At 39.1% G+C, this 21,975-nt stretch overlaps 1 protein-coding gene across 9 annotated transcripts in view; it reads right to left on the reverse strand.

Annotated features, from left to right (window-relative positions):
• kmt2d (lysine (K)-specific methyltransferase 2D) overlaps positions 1–20,461 on the reverse strand; it is a 36,370-nt gene extending 15,909 nt beyond the window's left edge. The window contains exons 1-33 of one of the 9 annotated variants that reach the window (XM_048177746.1): positions 20,102–20,461; positions 16,466–16,548; positions 16,005–16,116; positions 15,520–15,722; positions 13,838–13,947; positions 13,566–13,728; positions 13,314–13,485; positions 13,084–13,198; positions 12,228–12,409; positions 11,867–12,024; positions 11,210–11,359; positions 9,985–10,802; positions 9,763–9,888; positions 8,097–8,210; positions 7,892–7,996; positions 7,624–7,805; positions 7,367–7,531; positions 6,054–6,163; positions 5,929–5,970; positions 5,667–5,837; positions 5,274–5,462; positions 5,072–5,188; positions 4,173–4,436; positions 4,001–4,084; positions 3,829–3,915; positions 3,581–3,745; positions 3,374–3,458; positions 3,053–3,291; positions 2,858–2,931; positions 2,716–2,766; positions 1,032–2,627; positions 771–938; positions 83–204 (exon numbers count right to left, since the gene is read on the reverse strand). In XM_048177746.1, the coding sequence (XP_048033703.1) occupies positions 83–204; positions 771–938; positions 1,032–2,627; positions 2,716–2,766; positions 2,858–2,931; positions 3,053–3,291; positions 3,374–3,458; positions 3,581–3,745; positions 3,829–3,915; positions 4,001–4,084; positions 4,173–4,436; positions 5,072–5,188; positions 5,274–5,462; positions 5,667–5,837; positions 5,929–5,970; positions 6,054–6,163; positions 7,367–7,531; positions 7,624–7,805; positions 7,892–7,996; positions 8,097–8,210; positions 9,763–9,888; positions 9,985–10,802; positions 11,210–11,359; positions 11,867–12,024; positions 12,228–12,409; positions 13,084–13,198; positions 13,314–13,485; positions 13,566–13,728; positions 13,838–13,947; positions 15,520–15,722; positions 16,005–16,116; positions 16,466–16,514 (6,488 nt within the window). In that variant the 5' untranslated portion in view covers positions 16,515–16,548; positions 20,102–20,461. Of the gene's footprint in view, positions 1–82; positions 205–770; positions 939–1,031; positions 2,628–2,715; positions 2,767–2,857; positions 2,932–3,052; positions 3,292–3,373; positions 3,459–3,580; positions 3,746–3,828; positions 3,916–4,000; positions 4,085–4,172; positions 4,437–5,071; positions 5,189–5,273; positions 5,463–5,666; positions 5,838–5,928; positions 5,971–6,053; positions 6,164–7,366; positions 7,532–7,623; positions 7,806–7,891; positions 7,997–8,096; positions 8,211–9,762; positions 9,889–9,984; positions 10,803–11,209; positions 11,360–11,866; positions 12,025–12,227; positions 12,410–13,083; positions 13,199–13,313; positions 13,486–13,565; positions 13,729–13,837; positions 13,948–15,519; positions 15,723–16,004; positions 16,117–16,465; positions 16,549–16,896; positions 17,425–20,097 lie in introns of those variants that run through there. The other 8 variants (XM_048177750.1, XM_048177749.1, XM_048177747.1 and 5 more) reach the window with 8 other exon arrangements.
• Positions 20,462–21,975: the final 1,514 nt, after the last annotated feature.

Raw genomic sequence — 21,975 nt, forward strand, 5'->3', positions numbered from 1 at the left:
TTATAAAAAGCTAATTGTAAAAGTAACATTTATAAGGACTGTGTAAAATCAAAACCAGTTGTATTTCTTCAGCTCATTGTACCTTAATGCACTGGGCTCCATAGTTGCTGGTGTCCCAGGAGGAGGTGGGCGGCAAAGCTTTTCATCCACTGCTCCCATTGGCATCCTGCTGCCAAGTGCTGCCTGAGCAACCACAGCTCTGTCCTGATGGATGTAAGGTGATGTTATGCTAACTAACAAAATACTTATGGTTGTTTGAGCTGCACAAATCAATCAAAATAAAACTGCAATCACAATATGGCATAGTGTGGTTATCAAATCACAAAGACTGCGATTTAGTTGGATAAATATAAATAAATGCGTCTCCCAAAACTCATCTCTACATGTGCTCTGAGATTGGGTCAATTTAAGTGTGCATTTGGGAATGCAACATGTGGCAAGCATGTTCCCAAACTTGAAATGAGAAGCTCCAACTATTGTCAACAAAAGAAGCTTTAGGGCATCCTGCAGTTTTTTGCCCAAATAAAAGCTTGCGTGGTTTAGTGTTTAAAAGTGAAGGAATTTCAATATTAGTATTGTAATTTTACAGTTTTATTAAAATATGTATTTTTTTAATAATATTTAGATATTTTAGTAATTTCTTTTAGTAATAATAGTTTTTTTTAGTCATGCTGTTATGTAACACTGTTTTGGGGCAAATTAAGTGGAGCTTAGTTTACAGTTTCATCAGATTCAGTAAATAACTTGCAATATTAAATCACTATAAATACCTGAGGGTAAGGAGGTGGTGCTCGCTGGCTTTTGTCTTGCTGAAAGGCTGACATTTCCCCACTTGGCCAATTCTGAGCAGGATTACTCACCACAGGTGCTTCCTTCTCTTGGCGAAGTGAGTTTCTCTGCATTTTTTGTCTTATCAAAAACTCTCTTAATCGTTGCCTCTGTGATACATAAAACAAAAAAGTAAAATTCAAATATACTTAATTCTACCCAAAACTCTGTAAATTTGAATGTCTAATTGGTGTTTACTTTACCTGTCTGTGCTTTTCTAACTCGGATGGACTAAGGCTCATGAGAGCTGGATCCTGTCCAGCTGACAGGTCTGACATATCCTGCGTCCCCGGCATGTTGGGTAAATGTGGAACATCTGTTGGCCGCACAGTTGTTTCTTGGTTTCCAGGTTGAAGTGCTATTCTTGAGTTAAAATCAGCACCCACTGGTTGCTTCAGGGATTGTGGCTGCTGGAGATGGACCTGAGCTTGCTGAGTAGTCATCATCTGCTGCTGGCCAACTACTTGTTGCTGGCCCATTTGAATCCCTACACCAGGACTGCAGCTGAAAGCAGGGGGTTTTCCAGAGAGCGGATCTGCTACTGAGGGTGAGCAGGGGGGTTGCTGGTTATGATGAGGTGAGCCTCTATAGGGGGAGTTACCTTCTGGTGCTACAGAAGATGGGCGAGGGGGTTTATGCAGTGAGGCAAAGGGATCTCTGGACTGAGGTCGTGAAGGTGGGCGGGAGTAAGGGTCAGGCGACTGGAAGCGTGGAGTAGCTGGCGACTGCACAGAATGCATATCATTGGAAATAGCTCCTGGTGTGAGAGGCGACTGAGAACTGCCTTGCGACTGAGGACTGGAAGGCAATCTTGAATATGTTTCTTGCTGAGGTGCAGGAAGCCTTTGGGGTACAGGAGAGGAGCCATCGCCCGACTGAGGTCGCGGTGTGAGAGGAGGCTGGGTGTAAGGGTCAGAGAACGTGGAGGGAGACTGGCGGTAGCTATCAGGAGGATGATTAGGAGAGGCACCTGGAGGGTGCGAAACAGACAAGCCACCTGCATCCCCCTGATGCATACGAGGTGTCATGGGGGCTTTGAATAACCCATCTCCAGAGTCTAAACTAGCAGGAGAACCAGAGCTTAGGTCTTGTCTGCCAAAAGAAGAACGTGGAGATGGGGCATTAAATTCTGCCCTATTTGGGCCCACCCCTGCAGGTGAAGAAGCTATTGCAGATGGAGATGAAGCATGATCTTGTCGGGCATGCTGGCCACGATAAGGATCACCACACTGTGTTGTATGAGGTGGTGAGAACATCTGCGAATCTCCAGGCCCACCAGGCCTAGGTCGAGGACTCTCCGGTGGACCTAAGGCCTCCTGAGAGGGCTGCTGAGGTTTGGGGACCTGCTGTTGTGATCTAAAAAATGGGTCAACCTGCTGGGCCCTACGAGGAGTCCCTGGTTGCATGTCAAGGGAGCCGAAACTGGCTGGCCGTCCCTGAGTAGCACCCTGTGAGCCAGGCATAGAATATCCTGAGGAAGAGGCTGGCAAGGGGCTGGAAGAAGGCTGCGAGTATGGGGTGGATGGCTGAGATTGAAGGTGCGGAGACTGAGAGGGAAGTTTAGAAAATGGGTCTGTCTGCAAATCAGCTGAGCATGGAGTCTTGAGGGGTCCATCGGGAAAAAAGGCTGAGGATGCAGAGTCTGGAGCATGGGGGTAAGGACTCTCAGCAGAGCTTGGCTGGGAGGAAGTGGATACAGAGCCTGAGGGTGGGGGAATTTGGAGGTGCAGATTGGGGCGCTCCCCTTTAATACGGCCAGGCTCAGTTTTGATAGGCCGACATACTTGACTCTCTGCCTGCTGGTGAGAAAAATAAAGAAAAATGTTTACAATTACAATGCAAACACATCAAATGATTTTAAATGCATTGAATGAGATGGTCACATACCTTCTGTGCCTTGTTTATTCTCTGAGCAGCCCTATTATCTTTGGCCTTTTGCTGAATGGATAAGGGACAAGTGGTAAACAAATGGAAACAGAACAAAGACAGTACTTTAAGAATTAAGTTACAGGTTCATACCAGCACCTACCAGATAAGGAACCTTGTCTGCAGCTGAAACCTTTCTCCAAATCTTCATTATTTGTTTGCAACGACTTGCCCAGTCTATGGAAAGAAAGGAAATAATGAAGCAGGCCTAACAAATCTTTAGCCATGTAAGACTTCCGTATTTTTAAGTTAAAGTGGAATTTGCAGGTACACATTTGAAAGTCAGTGTAATACTAACCAGGGTAGTCCTGTTTGAGACTAGGGAAGTTCATGTTAGCATATAATACAGGAGAGATGGTAGATAGATTTCCCAATTCCTCATCTTTCTCCCAACGCTGCAGACTGCGCTGATTATAGGAGAGGCCATCACCTTCCTGTTCAGTAGGAGTTGGAGGAGTAGAAGGGGTGGCTGGAGTGGATGGTGTTGCCCATGGACTTTCCTCATCCTGGTCTGGACTGAAAAGACCACCTCGATCACTGGAGATGAGAAACAAAGTACATTTAAAAGAGGTGAAATCCATAATCGGACAAAAGGGAGAAGGCAAAGAAAAAAGCTTACCGTATGTCGAAAAACGGGGACTGGGAGAGACCTGAAAAAGAGTCCATCATACCAGTTGAGGGGAGTGCACCAGATAAGGAAGCACCTGTAGTTAAATCATGGTGATTTTTTTTTTCATGGTGATACATGTATAACAAATCTAACTTATATAACATCCTGTGTGAAAAAAATTTGAAAGTAATTTCATATATAAAATTCTGCCCATACCTGGAAGGAGGTTTCTTTGAGGGAAACTACTTTGATTTGAATCACTCTCCTGAACAGGCTTAATGCTAGGCTGCAGCGGCCCACTCACAGAGCTACCCTCAGTGGGTCCAAGTACTTTGCGGAAGAACTGCTCAGAATCCTGACTTTCTAGTCCCAGAGGGAGATCTGGTGGGTGAAACGGTGGTCTTTTGAGTAATACAACCGTTCATGACACCAGGAACCTCATTTTTCTTGACAAAAGTATTTACCTTCATTCTTCTGTATGTCAGACCCCTGTGCACCTCCTGAGCTCTGATCCGTGTTGGAAAGTTGCCCAATTGCTCCTGGCCCTACTGCTAAAAAATGTCATGCAAGTAAAATATTATGTTAAGACAACATTCACAAAATATCAAACTAATACTTCAGCTTTGAAAATCCTACCTGCTCGATCACCTGGAGGCTTAGATCCTTCAACCTCTTGCTTTAGTTCCATAGGAAGACCAGTTGGCCTTACTGTGGACTCAGCTGTAAGAACAAAATTTAACAGACGTTTAAATTTATGCCACAACTAACTTTATTACTCTTAAACACTAGCATTGACGTAGTGCCTTACCTGGTTCTGAGGCTGTATTTCTGGCCCCATTTCCAGGGAGAGGAGGTCTCAGAATGCCCTGCGTATGTCTTTGGGGTGGAGGAGCAAGAAAAGCTCTCTTACTCTGATCGAGCAATGTCTTGCCAAAGAAAGCCTCCTGTAGGTATGCAGGAAACATGTCCTCCAACTTGCTCTTCTTTCTGCCCCTGCGCTTTTTGGCTTGCTCACCCTCTCCCTCTGCTGTCTTTGCCTCTGGGACATCGAGAGGTATATCAGGATGAGGTCCTACATGAATAAAAACTGACTGTTAAAATAACTGGAGTTATATGAATGTGTTGAATGCTTTGAGATCCTAAAAGATGTTGAGGCTAAAGGATAAAAAAAAATTAAAACAATTTATACTGCCTCAAAAACACCAACAAATGGTTTGCATGACACTGATCGGCCTAATTTAAGCAAATACGAAGTGTACTATGTTTAACTTCACTAAATTAAAAAGATAAAATTTTTTGACTTTGATATAAAATTTTCATGTTGAAAAGTCCATCAAATAACATTTTATTCTGAGAAGAATACCCTTACACATGCCAGATAATGACCATATAATGTTTATGTTAACTGTTCATATTTCCTGAGTGTTTTGATGCAAGGCATATAGAATATATTTCATAAAAAGGAACCGAAAGAGTTTTGTGGCCAATAAAGACTGACAAACCCAAGCAGTTAAGGCAGTTGCACCCACAGACATTTTTTAGTAGTTGGCAAGGAAATTAGCATTTTGATCACATCAGATTACAGCATAGTTTGTTGGAAAACTATACCGGAGTGCTCAAAACATTCCAAGACTCAACACTGATCCAACAAAACCCAACAAACATTAGATGCTGGGGCAATGTGAATGCCAATTTGGACACACTTGCCTTCCTCAAGTTTCGTTTCAGCTGCTTGACCTTCAGGAACAGCATCACCAGAGGCAGACAGACTCCTCCTCATTCGTGTGTGACACTTTCTTTGCCGGACCATGAACCCTCCAATCCCTACAAGTGAAAAATCAACAATTAACAATTTCTTTCAAAGCACAGAACACTGATACAGCTATTAGGAATCAAAACAGCTAGTGACCTGGTCTGTATGGTTTCCGCTTTCTCTTCTTCCCGTCATCAGTCTCTTCTACTCCTCCTTTGAGAGTTTCACAGTCAGCCATGCCCTCTATACCTCCATCTGTCCCAGTTTCTCTGTCCACTCCTCCATCCCTATCTGGGCTCCCAGGTGCTTCCAGCTTAGGCTCACATTCCATTGCTTCTGCACCTCCTATAGCAATTTCAGTTCTCAATATTTGCATTCACAATCACAGTGCATTACCACACTGATTTAACACAATGTTCCAGTAAAACAGCCTTCTTTAGAGAGTTCTTTAGCCATTTATATACACTGTACCAACCTTCACTTGCAACAAAGATAAAAAATAATTGGTCAACAGAGGATAAAAATTATTCATCTTAGTAATAAACTGACCTTTCCCCTCATCACCATCTGCATCGCCTTCTTTTAGCTCATCAATACACATGGTGCCCAGTCGGGACCGGCGCTGCCTGCGCTTGTGCAGGGGTGACATGGAGATGCTTCGCAATAAAGACATGCCAGTCTCTGTTAGCCAGACACCCTCCAGACGATAAAACTGTGGCTCTGAGCAAGTGGATGGCGAAACAGAGATAAAGTCAGATAAAAATAGCAAATAAATGAAAGCCAGACAACTAATTATCAAGCAGACACATACCTGGTTCTTTCATTTTGAAAGCCGACATCATAGGAGACTCCACTACGAGAGATACATAAAGGTTATTATTTAGTGAAATAGATGTAAAAATTTGAATTTCTAATCAAAACTATCATGAATCTCACCGATAGGCCTGGGGACATATGGAGTGCATGCTGTACAGGCAAAGCCTTCATCAGATGCTTGTTCAACCTCATCCTCAGTGTAAAGACTCTCACATACAGCATGAACCCATCTATGAAAGCAAAAAAAAGAGTCTCTTATGCTCACTAAGGCTTTTACAGTTAAAAAAAAAAAAAGGATATGAATGATATATGATATGATATGCATTAAGACAAACCATGTGCAAATTCAAAAGTCAGCACCATTGCTGAGTATTTTATGTTTGAAACTGCAGTAAACCAAAAACCCGCAGTTTGAAATCGGTGGTGTTTGTGACGTCACAGACTACCTTGTAACCAATCACAACAACGTGCCGGCAGGCTTTTGCATATCATTAACTATGACCGCTCTGAAGCAGGAAAGTCTCAAGAGAAGCCAGGTTATCCTGGTAAATTTTCTGTTGATATGAAAAATTGTGTCGAGCAGCACTATAGCAATATAGCGAGTCTATTACGATGTAATGATGAACTATATGCCTTTCTCCACTGAGGTTCTGAGTTGTTCAAAGCGTTTGTAAGGATACTGATTGTTAGAAGACAGCTGTCTGACTCTGTCTGAGATGAAGAACAGAAACAGTGTGTGTAACATTAGCAACACATTATTAGCTGTTTGATAACGTAGTCAAGCAAAAGGCTTTCATATTAATTCATATTAATTAATGACAGAACCGTCGCAAGGGCTGTGCCAAAGTAAAGTGACAGCTGACTTGAAGTAAAGTCAATAAAGTTCATGTTTTTGTCCTTCGAAATATTTTAATACATAGCTAAAACAATATTGCTCTGAGCGTGCGACCGTGATTCGTGTGCATATTCAGTCAGTGTGGCACGTCAAGCTCTGAGAGAGCTATTCAGTCCATTATAAATTCTGATTTTGGTCGCCTCTGGAATGGATCAAACCATAGATATTAGCCTACCTGATAACTTCAAGTAAATATGCTGGAAATCCGCGCTCATTCAAGGAGGTGTTAAGCTGTTAAACTGAATATACAAAGCGAAGCAAGCTTTTTTCTTAAATATCCACAAGTCACTATAGCAACACTGACTCTCCGAGCTGCCGCGAGCGAGTGGAGGCGGGGCTAATTTGCATATTCATTGATCCGTGTACATTAAATGAGGCAAGGGTGTAGAGTTACATTCAAGCTATTTTAAGGAATGAAGAAATTTTTTTCACTTGAATTTTTTTTAAAGTATGTCATTTTGGTGATCAAAGATGAGTTTTAAGGGATAAAATAATTGACTACAGGGGGACTTTAATATAATATATTGCAGTTACTGACCTGTCACAGTGCTGACACTGCAGAAGCAGCTCCTCCTCCATGAAGTTCTCCCGACACACAGGACATGTTACCAGGCTGGCACACGGGCCGCAGTGATTGTAGTTATTTTGCCACTCACAGTGGAACCCAGGGGAGCTAGCACCACACTGCATACAGCACACACACCTGAAGGGGGTAAACCAGTGGTTCGGTCACAATATTTTCTCTTTGGGCTCCCAACCGGCACATATAATCACTGTACGGAAGCAATGACATACCATTTGCACTTCCAGCCTCCCTTGGGCACAGTCTGTAAGGGTGGGTCCAAGCAATAAGTGTGATAGCTGACATCACAGTCGTCACAAAGCAGCAATCGGGCAGGATCTGAAGCCTTCCCGCACACCTCACACACAATACACTCAAGACAACGCCAGCCTTTTCTTAACATCATCTTGGTGATCTATAGAGGAGAAATCCAAATAAAGAAATAATGAGGATCTGTGTATAATGAGGGTCACCATACAGAATAGAGTTTAAAAAGCTTACCTTGCTGTTCACACAGTATGGATGATAACATTGTGCACACTGAGCACAGGCTAAAAGCTGGCCCTCCACACCTTGTCCAAAACTACCACACACTACACACATGTCCTGTAACACACACACAAAAAAAGAGACAAATCAAATTATTGTCACTTGTGACACTGAATTTTATAGGAAGTTGAAATAATAATGAAAGTTCGATTCGTACCTGCTGCAGGACAAACTTATCAGTGTTGGAGAAAAGTACCACAGTATTTTGCATGGTGTCATCTTCCTCCTCATCATCTTCTTTGCTAAGTCCAGTGTCTGCAGTCATGCTTAGCTGTAAATATTATAGATGCATTTAATTTAAACTTTTTTTTTTTATTCCTTGTCTAGCAAAAGAGGTAGTGGCTGTTTCAAGGATTTACAGTGCACTATGTTGGGATAGATGTCACAGTTACAAGATTTTACAGATTCCAGAGTTTAAAAGTTGTATTTTCATTAAGGACACAAACACTTTTTACAAGTCAGCATCTCCTAATTATGAGAATTCTGTAGAGAATTCATAAAGGGTTAGTTCATCCAAAAATGAAATTTATGTCATTAATTACTCATCCTCATGTCGTTGCACACCCATAAGACCTTCGTTCATCTTCGGAACACAAATTAAGATATTTTTGATAAAATCCGATGGCTCAGTGAGGCCTGCATCACCAGCAATAACACTCTCTTTTTCAATGCCCATAAAGCTACTAAAGACATATTTAAAACAGTTAATGTGAGTACAGTGGTTCAACCTTAATATTATGAAGTGACTAGAATACTTTTTGTGCACCAAAAATAACAAAATAGTGACTTTATTCAACAATATCTAGTGATGGGCGATTTCAAAACACTGCTTCATGAAGCTTTACGAATCGTTTGTTTCAAATCAGTGGTTCAGAGCGTGTATCAAACTGCCAGAGTCACGTGAACTATTGAAGTTTCAAAACACTTATGACGTAACGAAGCCTCGTTTGCTGAAATCATGGGATTTTGGCGCTCTGAACCACTGATTCGAAACAAATGATTTGTAAAGCTTCGAAGCTTCATGAAGCAGTGTTTTGAAATCGCCCATCACTAGATATTGTGGAATAAAGGCACTATTTTGTTATTTTTTTTACACAAAAAGTATTCTCGTCGCTTCATAATATTAAGGTTGAACCACTGTGGTCACATGAACTGTTTTAAATATGTTTTTAGTAGCTTTATGGGCATTGAAAGTGTAAATTAACTTGCTGGCAATGGAGGCCTCAGTGAGCCATCGGATTTCATCAAAAATATCTTAATTTGTGTTCCGAAGATGAACGAAGGTCTTACAGGTGTGGAACAACATGTGAGCAAGTAATTAATGACAGAATTTTCATTTTTGGGTGAACTAACCCTTTAAACAGTTACAAAATATAATTTAATGGCTAAATCAAAATTTAAATGCCACATTAAAAAATGAATAAAGATTAAGTAATCGGTGTTATTTCTGTACTATTTAAATAAACTATTACAGTATTTATAAAATTTTGAATTAGCTTTTAGTTTTATTTTTTAATTTTAGCTTAAGTTAATACTTTTGTTATGAGCTTTTGTCATTTGTTTTTAATTTTTAATTGTATTAACTGAAATAATAACTTTATTTAAGCTTTTAGGAACTTTATTACTTTAGCATTTTATTACTTAAACTCATTTCAGTTAGTTATATATAATATTTATATTTTATTTTGTATTTTATTATTTCCATTAATGAAAATGATTTTTAGTTAGTAACATGGGGTGTAAACATATAAGTTTACATTAAAATGAAATATGCCTTAAAACACTATTAAAGGAAGATCTTGCAGATGAAGTGAAGAGCTTACTATAAAGGCGTCTATGCAAGAGGCCATTGCTTTGAGACGTGACCGTCCACGACCTCTTCCACCACCACCACTGCCGCCACCACCACCTCGTGGCCGCCGTTTCCCTGGGAAACCACTGCCTCGGCCCTGAAGGACCAGAAGATAAATTTATGAGCATCAAACATAACTACTCTTGGACTAGTGGAGAACCAAAATTAATTCAGAAAAAGTTTAGAGACTGACATCCACCTGCTTTACCCGTGAGCGTCCTGGAGAACCCCTACGCTTCACTTTCTCCCCATCGGGCTTCAGTGGATCAAAAGGCAACGAGTCCTCAGTTTCGGTGAGCAGCGAATCAGAACGGGTCCTGCCAGCTGGCACCAGGCTGAGTTCCATGGACAGCATCTGAGAGTCTGCCTCAGCCGGCGAGCCAAGGAAACCACTGCTGCTCTCGTCACCGTGGCTAATGTTTGATGTCTCATCGAGGACCAGCTCGGGCTTCATATCCTCTTGCATCTCCTTCCTGGACTGATCGTCTTCTCCCTGACTGTCATCTTTGAGGAGCGACTCCTCTAAGGATTCCTCCACCCCCTGCTCATCCTCCTCTTCCTCATCCTCAGACTGGCCCATTCTGTCATCAGTGTCAGATGCAGGGGGCAATTCCATCTGAGAAGCAGGTGGAGTCGTCCTGTCTATTGCCTCTTGCCGCGTCTCAGAACTCTCGTCCTCCAAGTCCATCGCAACTGGCTCTGCTTCTTCCAAAACAGGGAGTGTGATTTGAGAAGATTGAGAACACAGGCTTGTTGGAGGCTTTGTTTCAGTGGCCTCCACTGTACTGTCCAACTCTGTCTCTGTTTGAGGAGGCTTGTCTTGCCCTTGCGACTCCTGCCTTTCTACAGGAGTCTCGGGTACGTCAGGTTGGGCTTCCTCTATAGTGTCAGGGACAGGGCTGTCTGGGCTATCCTTCATAGGAGGGTCCTGAGTGTCCTCTGATTTTTCTTCAACGGCCTCTGTAACCACTGTTTCACTGGTCCTCTCCTCTTTTTGTTTTTCATCCATATCTATAGAAGACAACAACCATAAGCACTTCAAACATCCAAAAATCTCAAAAGAATAATAGTCTGTAGCATGGATAACATGAAAGAAGATTCGTGGGAATGTTTTGTGATAGTTTTGGAAGAATTAAAAAAAAGTGTTACACTGTAGTTCCATATTGCATTATTGCAAATTGAAAACCTAATATTTGCAGCTTTTTTTGCAAAGAAAACCTAATTGAAAATGCTATTTGTAAAAAAACATTTAAGAAGATTTATAAATTACATATTAAATTATATTTTTATTACACATTTAACTATGCTACCATTAAAATTAAAATAAAACGACCCATCACTAAAAAAAGCATATTTTTGTGGCAGGGCCAGTGTAAGTGTTTGCAAGTAAAAATCTGAACTATGGTTTCGAAACTTACTTGAAGGCATAGCTAAAGGAGCCTTCTGCTCTGTAGAGACCTCACTGTGCACATTAGTCTCTGTGGAGCCCTCAGCACCTTCTGGCCGTTGTTCGTCCTCTATAATGCTTTCTTTCACTTCTGCCATTCCAACCACCTCAAGCTCTGTCCCTAAAATGAAACATCAGCTCAATATCCACATCTAATATCAGTCAATAATACTCCGTTCACAGAGTAGAACTGAAACTAGGGCTGGGTATCACCAACTAATCCATGATACCACAAACACATTGCTATTCAGAAAACGCACTGACTGCAAAGCAGCATTCAGAACTGAATTAAAAGAAGCATTTTAAAATCCAGAATTTTCAATTTTACACTCATCAGATACACTACCGTTTTTGTTTTTTTTAAAGAAATTAATACTTTTAAGCAGCAAGGATGTATTAAATTGATTGGATAACCAGCAAATGGATGATTTACAAGAATACAGGCAAAATTAATCAGTGTTTACACTACAAATGCAATGTCACATGCAATTCTGACAACCTCTGAATGTAGTTTTTAAAAAAAAAAATACAGTCATAAGAACATTTTGGATCCCATTTAGTCCTTATCACATGAGACCTGTTTTAAAGAGCCCTTTAAAACAGTTAAAATCAGTATTAAAGAACATACCCAATTCCATTGGCACCTCCAAATCAGCTTTTTCATCTACATGTGTGGATGACACCTCAGACTCGATTGGAACCTCATCTGGGATTTCTTTGCAGAGCACACAGATGCATTTCTCCTCAGGAGGCCCTGACAGAGAGGCACAATCACTGTGTACCCATCTGCGGAAAACATCAAACAAGTTAAAAATATGCAAAGAGACAAATGAAAGTCAGTTTATTTGTCACTTCATGGCAAATACTGCTTAACACTAGTGAATTTTTAAAGGTCACCTCCATTTTAGTAAACTGCTTCTTTGTACAGCACCTAGACAAGGAAGCAGCTCACCTGCCTGTTCTTTACGGCAGGAGGCAGACAAACTAACCTGTGGCAGATGGCACAGCAATGTTGGAGGGAGGCCGAGGGCTCCACGGCTTTACTGCACACGCCGCATACAGAGGTGCGCCTGCGCTGGCAGCCATCGCATACCGTGTAGCTCTCAAACCACTGTTCAGAGCCAGGAAGCTTCAGCCCTCGCATGCCACAGTCAATACACACACGGCACCGCTGAAACAGACATGCAAATGAGGTCAGCCAAACCAATAGAGTGATATTTCACTCACAAAAATCACATTTTCCTATTTGCCAAACATCTGTTCAAACTGATACCGCCATCACATGCCACAATCACTCAAAGGGACACCATAAATGGAATGGCACACATATTGAACCTCCTTAGAGGCAATTCACAAAGAATGCGCTTTTGTGGTTAAAAATGCGAGACGCAGGGCAGTGAAACAAAAAAAGATTTGCATGCCATAAAAACACACTAGAGACGTTGAACTTGACCACCACGATTTTAGAACAAGACATTGCAAAGGATGCGAGACGTGACCACAACAGTCAAAGGTGTCCATCTAGAGCATGTTTACATAGAAAAACGATGGAAACAGTGGAATGCAAAAAGGTGTTCTGTGTGAACAACCTCTAAAAAGATGACATTTTATTTGAACTGGATAAACATCTTCTGTGTTCCAGAGACATGGTGGTGAGATTAAAAATGATGCCAATTTTCATTTTTAGGGGAACCTTGGCTGAAAAATTCAAGTGGTTTCTCCCACCAGCTTTGGGTATGAGTAAAGAGCAGAGCAACTATGTAAATAAACTGCACAGGTCTAATTTCTGCCTTAAATGGTGATAGATTAAGGGCATGTAAAAGTGAGTCATGAGTATAAGCTTACTTTGCACTTCCATGAATCAGGGGGCACAGAGTCCATGGCTGGCAGTAGACAGAAGGTGTGGTAGCCCTTGTCACAAGCATCGCAAACCAGCATCTTCGAATCCTCTCCTGGTTGTCTGTACGTCATTAAAAAAAGGAAAAAAAAAAAACACTTACCACAAAGTTTGTGTGAACACCAATAGTTGCATTACATCAACTTGACGTAAAGATGCAAGAAGCATTCAAACATACCTGCAGGTCTGGCAAACCTTGCACTCGGGACACTGCCAGCCTGACCGCTGAAGTGGCGTAGCACTGATTTCTAGACAGGCGTCATGATAGTGCTGCCCACAGCCCGTACAGTATAGCAAACCCGACAGGTCCCCAACAGAGTCGCAGACTGCACACCGCGCCTCCTCTCCGGCTGCAAAACAAAGTGCCATGTTAACAACCGTGAACGTTATTTACTGATAATAAAGCATCTCTTCCGCTGCAATTCCATACCAATCTCCTCTGCCTTGTCTATGTGCTCTGGACAGAGGAGCGCCAGCTGCTTTATGGACTGGAATGATCCACTCGCAGCTGAGCAGGGGAAGTGGTAGAACCGTGAGCAGCCTTCGGCCCGGCACCGGATGGTAGCGCCCATCCGTTTACAATAATCACATGGCTAAAGTAGAAATAGAAAAGCAAAGTAAAAGATAGAAAAGTTAATTTGCCCGCCATGAAGCGATATTTATGAGGTTTTAAAGCTTTGATAAATGAAGCTCTCTGCCTACCCGCTGTATCCCTGAGATGACTGCCTTATCCACGTTTATCAGCACCTCACCCTCAGTCTGTTCCACTCCCTCTGACCACACAGCACACCAGTGGTGAACCCAGCAGCTCCCTGTTTCATAAGAAAGTTTTTCATAAGAAATTTGCAATTATAACAACAACAACAAAAAAAATGTATGGACAAGAAAAACATTTTTTTAAATCCCAATTTTGATCTTGATTATATAATAATTTATATTTAAATAATTTATACAATTATAATTTTTTGTAACATTTTATTTGTGATTATTACAATAATTTGTAATACAGTTAGAAGAATTGGTTAGAATGGGTCAAAAACTGTAAATAAATCACTGTATGACAGTAAAACTGCTTTTATAAATAATTTGAAACTAACATGAAACTGAAAAAATTGTTTGTTGTTTTTGTAAAGAATTTAATTTCAATGAAATACAATTCTCAACCACCTTTTACATAAACACACAAATTCACTACCGTTTAAAGGTTTGGGGTCAGTGTGCTTTTTATTGTTATTTTTTAGAAATTAATCATTTTATTCAGCAAGGATGCAAATAGATCAAGTGACATTAAGCACGATTATGACAAAAATCATAATTGTTGATTATTCCCTTGAAATTGTAACTAGATTACAATTATCACAATTTACATTGGATGATGTTTTGAATAGCTTTATACCATTGTTTGAAGCAACTACATTACATATTTTTTATGAAAATATATATTTTATAAGAAAATATATAACCAAAAAAAAAAAAAAAAAACCCTCTTCCTGAAAAACGTATTGCTTTTCTATAGCATTAAGCCTCAAATGTCAACAATACATGGGATTGGTTTCTTCTATAAATAAAAAAGTAAAAAAATATGCATGATATTATAATGTTATACTAAAACTAAAAATAAAACAATGGGGAAAAAACCTTAAGATAACCTGTAAAAAAAATAAAAAATAAATAAATTTTAAGCACACAGAATAATGTAAGTGGACTTTTTTTGTAATTGCACCTTTGAATGATTATGTAATTGTGGCATCCGTAATTGTAATAACAATTAGAAATTCAATTAATTGTGCAGACATTTATAATGTTTTCTTTTCAAATAAATGCTGTTAGGGGGTGTTGAAATCACTGTTTCCACTAAAAAAAAAATATTTAACAGCACAACTGTCTTCAATATTGATAATAATAAGATATGTTTCTTGAGCACCAAATAAAAAATGTGTAAATTCAGTATTGCTATCATAGGAATAAAACATCAAGAAAAAAAGAGCCAAAATATAGATATTGAAATATACAGTTATTTTAACAATACTTCACAATATTACTGTTTTACTGTATTTTTGATCAAATAAATGTAGCCTTTGTGAGCATAAGAGAAAAACTGTACTGACCCCAAACTTATGAATGACAGTGGGCATGTGAATGTTAATAAAAAAAAGTTGGGAAAATGTAAAAATATCAGCAAGGGACGTATAATCTGAACAAAATTGTTGAGTTCTGTATTGTTCAAAATAGTTAGTGTAATTAGAAACTATGATATTTCACTCAAACATGGAGAAATGTGACAAATTGGAAAGAAACTACTGTGTCTCAAAGTCTCTCACTCCAGCATCCGAACATGACAGTGACATCACTATGATTCAAACCATTTGATCTCCTTAGTATACCTTTGTCATCAAAGAAAGATGCCAGACAGGTGGATTCAGAGAATCCAATGGAAGACAGGTCATCGTTTCCAGCTGCTGGCAGAGAGGAGACAGAGGGCTCCAAGCTGGGCCGATCGGAAGAGGGTCCAAAACACCGGAGCTCCCGTTGACCATGCAGACTACGCTCCACACAGTTACACAGCGCACAGGCCCTGACAGTCTCCCTAAAAAAAAAAAAAAAAAAAAAAACACCAACACAAAAAAAGATGATCAACAACTTCAATTCAACAAAACAGCTCAGTGCAATCAAATGGGATACATTAATATTCAAATTCTGAGTGTCATTTGACCTTGGCTGATAGATCTATGGCTCTAAACGAGTGACTATTTTGTCTACGTAGCGTCTGTTTAACGAAGATAGCCTTTTCCTATAAACTGAGCTATTCAAGCCCGACCTACATTTTATGCAAAGCAGTGCAAACAGCAATAGTTATAAAAGGCCTTACAATGATGAGCTGGAAGTGTCCACACTAGTGCCTGAGACGTCCTCTGCCACAACAGGGGCACTCAGTTCCCCCTCAACTTGGACGCTCTCCTTTGCAACGGTCCCATCATCAGCTGAGAGAAACATGGTAACCGTAAGTTAAGAAGGAGCAAATATAAATGTGCCCTTTAAAAAAATCCCAGTTAGGTAGCACTGTTCCCTCACAGGGAATTCAAGCAAAGGTCACATGCTAGAGAAGATTACCATTTAAATATATCATTTTGGTGCCAGATTTAAGATTCATTTTTATATGCTTTGTTTGAAAGCTATCAACACTGATGCATTCACTTAACTCAGCATGAATAAAAAAAAATAGTGTAGGTAGTAAACAAACACTTATGAAAGGTTTTATGTGCAGTAAAAAGACACTTATGGCTAAAGAAATATTTTTTTCTGATGCATGTTTTCCTGGTGATTACTAACCTGCAGTTTCTGAATCATTTTCTTCGCAGTTTGATTTCTGCTCGTCCATTCCTACTCCTGAAGAAGATCTCTATTGCAGAGATCTGAAACAGAGGACAGATAATTTAAAAACAAAATGCTTGTGCCACCAATGTAGAGCAGCATGCATGTACAAATCCAAGTTTTGTAATGATCCACAACCACAAAACCACTGTGTCATTTTTATTTAAGCTTCTCAAAGGCAATAACGTAAAAGTTAGACTGGTTAACAGCTGGTGACCTCTCTACAGATAATGCACACCATCCGATCAACTGCATTTGGGAATGTCTAGTCATTCCGCAAACGCGTACTTAATGTGCATATAATCCAGCAAAGTTCAAATTACTCCACACCTAACTACGCAAACATTAGTGTATATAGAAAAACACAAAACAGCTGCTTAAATACAAACCATGAGGTGGATTCGCGTGTTCGGTGCATTTTCTTCGTTTTGGTTAACGCTGGTAGATAAACAACGGTTAGTGTGATCGTTAAATTTGTCTGATCCTGCAGCTGCGTCGTTCTGCTCAGCTTACAGTAGTGCCTTGAAGCGGCTAACACGCTAGCATTCTGGCCGGGGTTAACAAACTCTCTGCAAAATAATCCGTTCGCCCATTATCAAACCAGGTATATACAGACACGTATACACAGCTCCGTTGCTTAGTGATGACCCGCGGTCAATAAAACTCTATAAATTCGTGCATAACTAAGATAACGTGTTACTTTCTTTATGTAAAACGACGCTAAAGGGAGAAACACAAAGAAAATACAACTTCCGTGTAGCGCGCTTCCTGTGACACACATAACGAGGTCGGGCTAAAACACGGGCAACGTTATTTTGGTCCGCCTGTTACAGAGTGCACGTTTATAAACTTAAATATGGTCATACTGGCAAAATGACACCATAAGGCATATGATAACTTCTGTGTAACTCAATTTGCAGGGTATTTGAAATAACATTTATGTGATGTTAAACCCCCCATCACGGAGTAACTTTCTCTTCTTACACCCATGTTCTTGTATTTTCTGTTACTTTGTACTGTGCATATGTATACTATCTATCTATCTATCTATCTATCTATCTATCTATCTATCTATCTATCTATCTATCTATCTGTCTGTGTATCTATCTGTCTATGTATCTATCTATCTATCTATCCGTATATCTATCTATCTATCTATCTATCTGTCTGTCTGTCTATGTATCTATCTATCCGTCTATGTATCTATGTATCTGTCTGTATCTATCTATCTATATATCTCTGTCTATCTGTATATCTCTGTCTCTGTCTATCTATCTATCTATCTATCTATCTATCTATCTATCTGTGTATATATCTGTCTATTTATCTATCTATCTATCTCTGTATATCTATCTATCTGTATATATATTTATATATATTTATCTATCTGTCTGTCTGTCTATCTATCTATATATCTCTGTCTGTCTATCTGTCTATCTATCTATCTATCTATCTGTCTGTGTGTCTGTCTGTCTGTCTATCTATCCATCTATCTGTCTATCAATCTATGTATCTATCTATCAATCTATCTATGTATCTATCAATCTATGCATCTATGTATCTATGTATCTATCCATCCATCTAGTAAATGAATTCAACAGTAGCCTATGTCACTTCATGTTGCTAGTTCAAAAGGAAATGCAATTCAGTTTCAAGGTTGCATAATGTGCTCAAGACTTCATGTATAAAAGAAGAAAAAAAAGAGGAAAATAACGAAACAGTCTGAAATACAATGTCCTGTCCTTGTCAGGACTCCCGCACGCACATCTCCTGATTTATATGCCTGTTTCCTCCATGTTAAAAAACAGATATAAAAAAAAAAAAAAATCAGCAGATTGTATCTACATTTTATTTAGGGAAAAAAAAGAATTGAAGTTTTTTTTTATTTCATGTTTCATTTTATTTTTTATTGTAGAGACATGTTTAGTGGCTTTTAATGAAGGGAATTAAAGGGATTTCATTGTAGGTGGACAGGCTGCATGCATATGTATACAGATGAAGATAACAAAATTACTATATAGACTGTTTTAAAAGTGATTGATTGGTGGACATCCTAATCTAAAGCCTAAACTAGTAACACAAAAATTTTCGGACAAGACACTTTTTAGGATAAGCATGACCTATTATGAATGTGAATGTTTGCATATAATAAAGGAAATTAATTGGAATTACATATCACATTAATCCTTAAATTAACTTATAGAGAGGTAAAAAGAAAAAAATTGATTGTTTATGGGGGAAAAGCGTAAATTTCGCGTTGTGTTGATATTCTGGTTTATCCAGAAATGCTAGCGGGTTATTCAGGAAACTCAATCTATGCTTGCTCTTACGACCATGTTTTTCTATAAAATAATAATAACATAACATATTTAAACCTTTTTAGACCTAATTTCTTTCCTCAATCTGACCAATCTGTTTAGTTAAGGTGTTCGCATAAGGAACTGTGTACAGATAACTAATCCTGTACGCACTGCTTCCCCATTTTAACTTTCAACTGCGTAGCTAATTACAATATATCGGACGTTTATTAGTGCCAATCGCCCCAGTGTTTTATTATTATTATTTATTATCGTTTGGCTGAATAGAATTAATTGAAAACACCCGATGTCTAAAATATTTACCACGCCACTTTGACAATCCCTGACCCTTTAACTTGGAATAAACTGTCAGGCTAAATCCTCACACACTAATTTGTTGACATGTTTCCCAAACAGTTTAAGTCCAAACACACTAACTAACAACCACATTCACACATGCTACAGACAACACAGTTCTCTAACAAAATCCATTTTAAACTCTGTGCCTCTGTTATAGCATTTTTAGTTGTTTTATACCGAGGCAAATATTAAAAAGTAACCACACGTATTGCCTGTAAAGCAGCGAATGCTAACAGGCTGCAATAAGTAGCGTCCCTATGTGTGGTATATAAAACTGCAACTACTGCTATTAAACGAAATATATTTTTGATTATGTTTTATTATCGTCCCCACTTTTGCAAAAAGAAAGCAAGAAATAAAAATAAATAAATAAAACAAATCACCCAGTTTCACATCTGCTAACTCAGCTCGCTAGCCAAATACTTTCATACTCAAATGCTGTTGCTCTTTCCAACAACAACAACAACATATCGAGCAGTTTTAATGACTTAGTTAGCAAATAAAGCGTTCGGAATTACACCATAATGTATTCTTGACAGTAAACAACACATTAACTCTTAAGCTTTAGTGGTTTCGGTGTTCATAAGGTCTTAATGACGGATCGTTCATGGACTGGTGCTGGCTAAAAATATGGCTTACCCATTTACCAAGGACATAAACACTCATGCACCACGCTAAACTAAAAGCACAAGCTATCGTAAAAGATCCTAAACGGCCTGCACAATAACATCGCACTTCTAACGCTGGTGTTTTTAACCTTGAGTTTAGGAAACGCAATGGTACGTATGAAGCTAGCAGCACATTAATTTTGGCCGACAGATTCGCACTCACTTCGCTAAATGGACGTAGAAGGGGGGCCCGAATATTGCTAGGGTGATTAATCAGCAAGTATATATATATTTTAAAAAATGAAATACTACTTTAAACACTCACCTACAATGCGTTGCTAGCGTCCTCGTACATGATCGGAACAATCCTCCGGATAATAATCGCTGGGGTCCGTTTCATTTCATTAAGCTAGCTTTGGCTAGGCAGGGTTTACTAGTTTGTTGTTGATGGGGGAAGTGCTGTCGGACGAGCAAACGTTTGCAAAACTACCTGATATTAAGATTTTGGCTGGCGAATACCAATGAATCAAATGAGTTCATGCTGGACTCTCATGTTTGCTGCTTTCATCCAGACTGAGTAGCTTTGGCTAACCCACACCCAGATCTTCAATCTGGAGAAATCTAGCAAGCTTGTTTGATAAACTTGCTTCATGTAACAGTTTGAAGGATATGGCAACAGCTTTCTGTCTGTGCGAGTGCAGGCTGCAGATTAAAACATGTTTTCGACACCGATGCTGAGTTCAACGGCGACCCCTACTTTTGAGAGGGCAAACAAATTAGGGGTACACTGCCCTGGGTCATGGTTAAGGTAGTGTTCCTCTCGTTTTACCTGTCCCTTGTAGTGCTGAAGAGATCCGATATTGTAATAGACTATAACTAACTATACTTTTATAGTTTTAAAAAAAACTAACTTTTGTTTTGTTTTTATTATTATTATGTCTCTGTCTGTCTGTCTGTCCGTCCTTCCTTCCATCCATCCGTCTGTCTGTCTATCTATAGCCTACAAGTAAACAATTAAATAATCAAATAATTTATTCAGTTTATTCATTGCCTTAAAAAGGTAGCCATTTTAAGTGGCCCATTTACTGTCTGGCTCACAGGCAGCGCTCTCAGTCATAATAGATGTCACTTCATCTTTGCTTTCAAAATCATTAGCCCAATGAAAATCATTTCTAAACAAAACATTTAACATGAGTAAATGAGACCACAAAATATTGCCCGATCAAAGGTTAACTATGTCTATTGTTAGACTAGATAAGTATAGATTTAAAAAGAGACAAACTTTATTGATTCCAGAGTGCAAATGCATAAGCTGCCCATTTTGAAATAAAAGGCCAGCATTATGTATGCCTGTATAAAGCATGGCTATTTCTTAAATATTATCATCTTATTTCAGTCTATAGAGCATTGTTGAATAAACTAACCTGTTATTTATCTAGTCAAGTGTTGTCCTATGAGCTGACAAGACATGAATGTGGCACATTTGGCAGTAAATACAGCATGCAACACACCCAAATAGAATGTTTAATTTGCATATACTGGAGAAGAATATGATGAAACTATATCCATTTATGAAATGAAGCACTATCAACATCTAGGCCTACAACAATGCAGTCGTGTTCTTTCTAATATATGACTCAATCACGCTGTATTAGGACATGTTTAAGTCTGAAATTCAGGCCTATTGTGTGCACAGTATCTTTTAAAACACAAACTGATATTGATGTCTACAGAACATAACTTGGCACGGTAATGTTTATTTATTTTTTTGTCTGTACTTTCTGATCATGCTACCCCATTGACAAGATTAATAAATTCTTCCCAGCTTTCACTGGGATTAATTTGAACAGGAAAGGTTTGGAGGAAGCCTGACTAAATCTGATTGGTTAACCAAAGGTAATGGTTGGGTGGGCCTACATTACAGTCTATGCTATTGGCCTGATCCAGATGGAGTTTAGAACATCTCCTCTCCAGTGGGGGTGTGTCCATCTGCCCCCTCCATGACCAACATAATCCTCTTCTATACCTTCACAGCTGCTGAAAATAAATAGAGGAAAAAGCATACACTTCCAACAACCAACACAGTCTCAAAAGCATAATTTTAACATTACAAGTGCACTTTACAATTGTAAATTTTGTTTACATTTTTTTTTTTAAATAATTGACTATATGCACTTTGCACACCCAATGTGATTTTTGTTAT

This window comes from Megalobrama amblycephala, linkage group LG24 (assembly GCF_018812025.1).
Source record: "Megalobrama amblycephala isolate DHTTF-2021 linkage group LG24, ASM1881202v1, whole genome shotgun sequence".
In the NCBI taxonomy this organism is placed as follows: Eukaryota; Metazoa; Chordata; class Actinopteri; order Cypriniformes; family Xenocyprididae; genus Megalobrama; species Megalobrama amblycephala.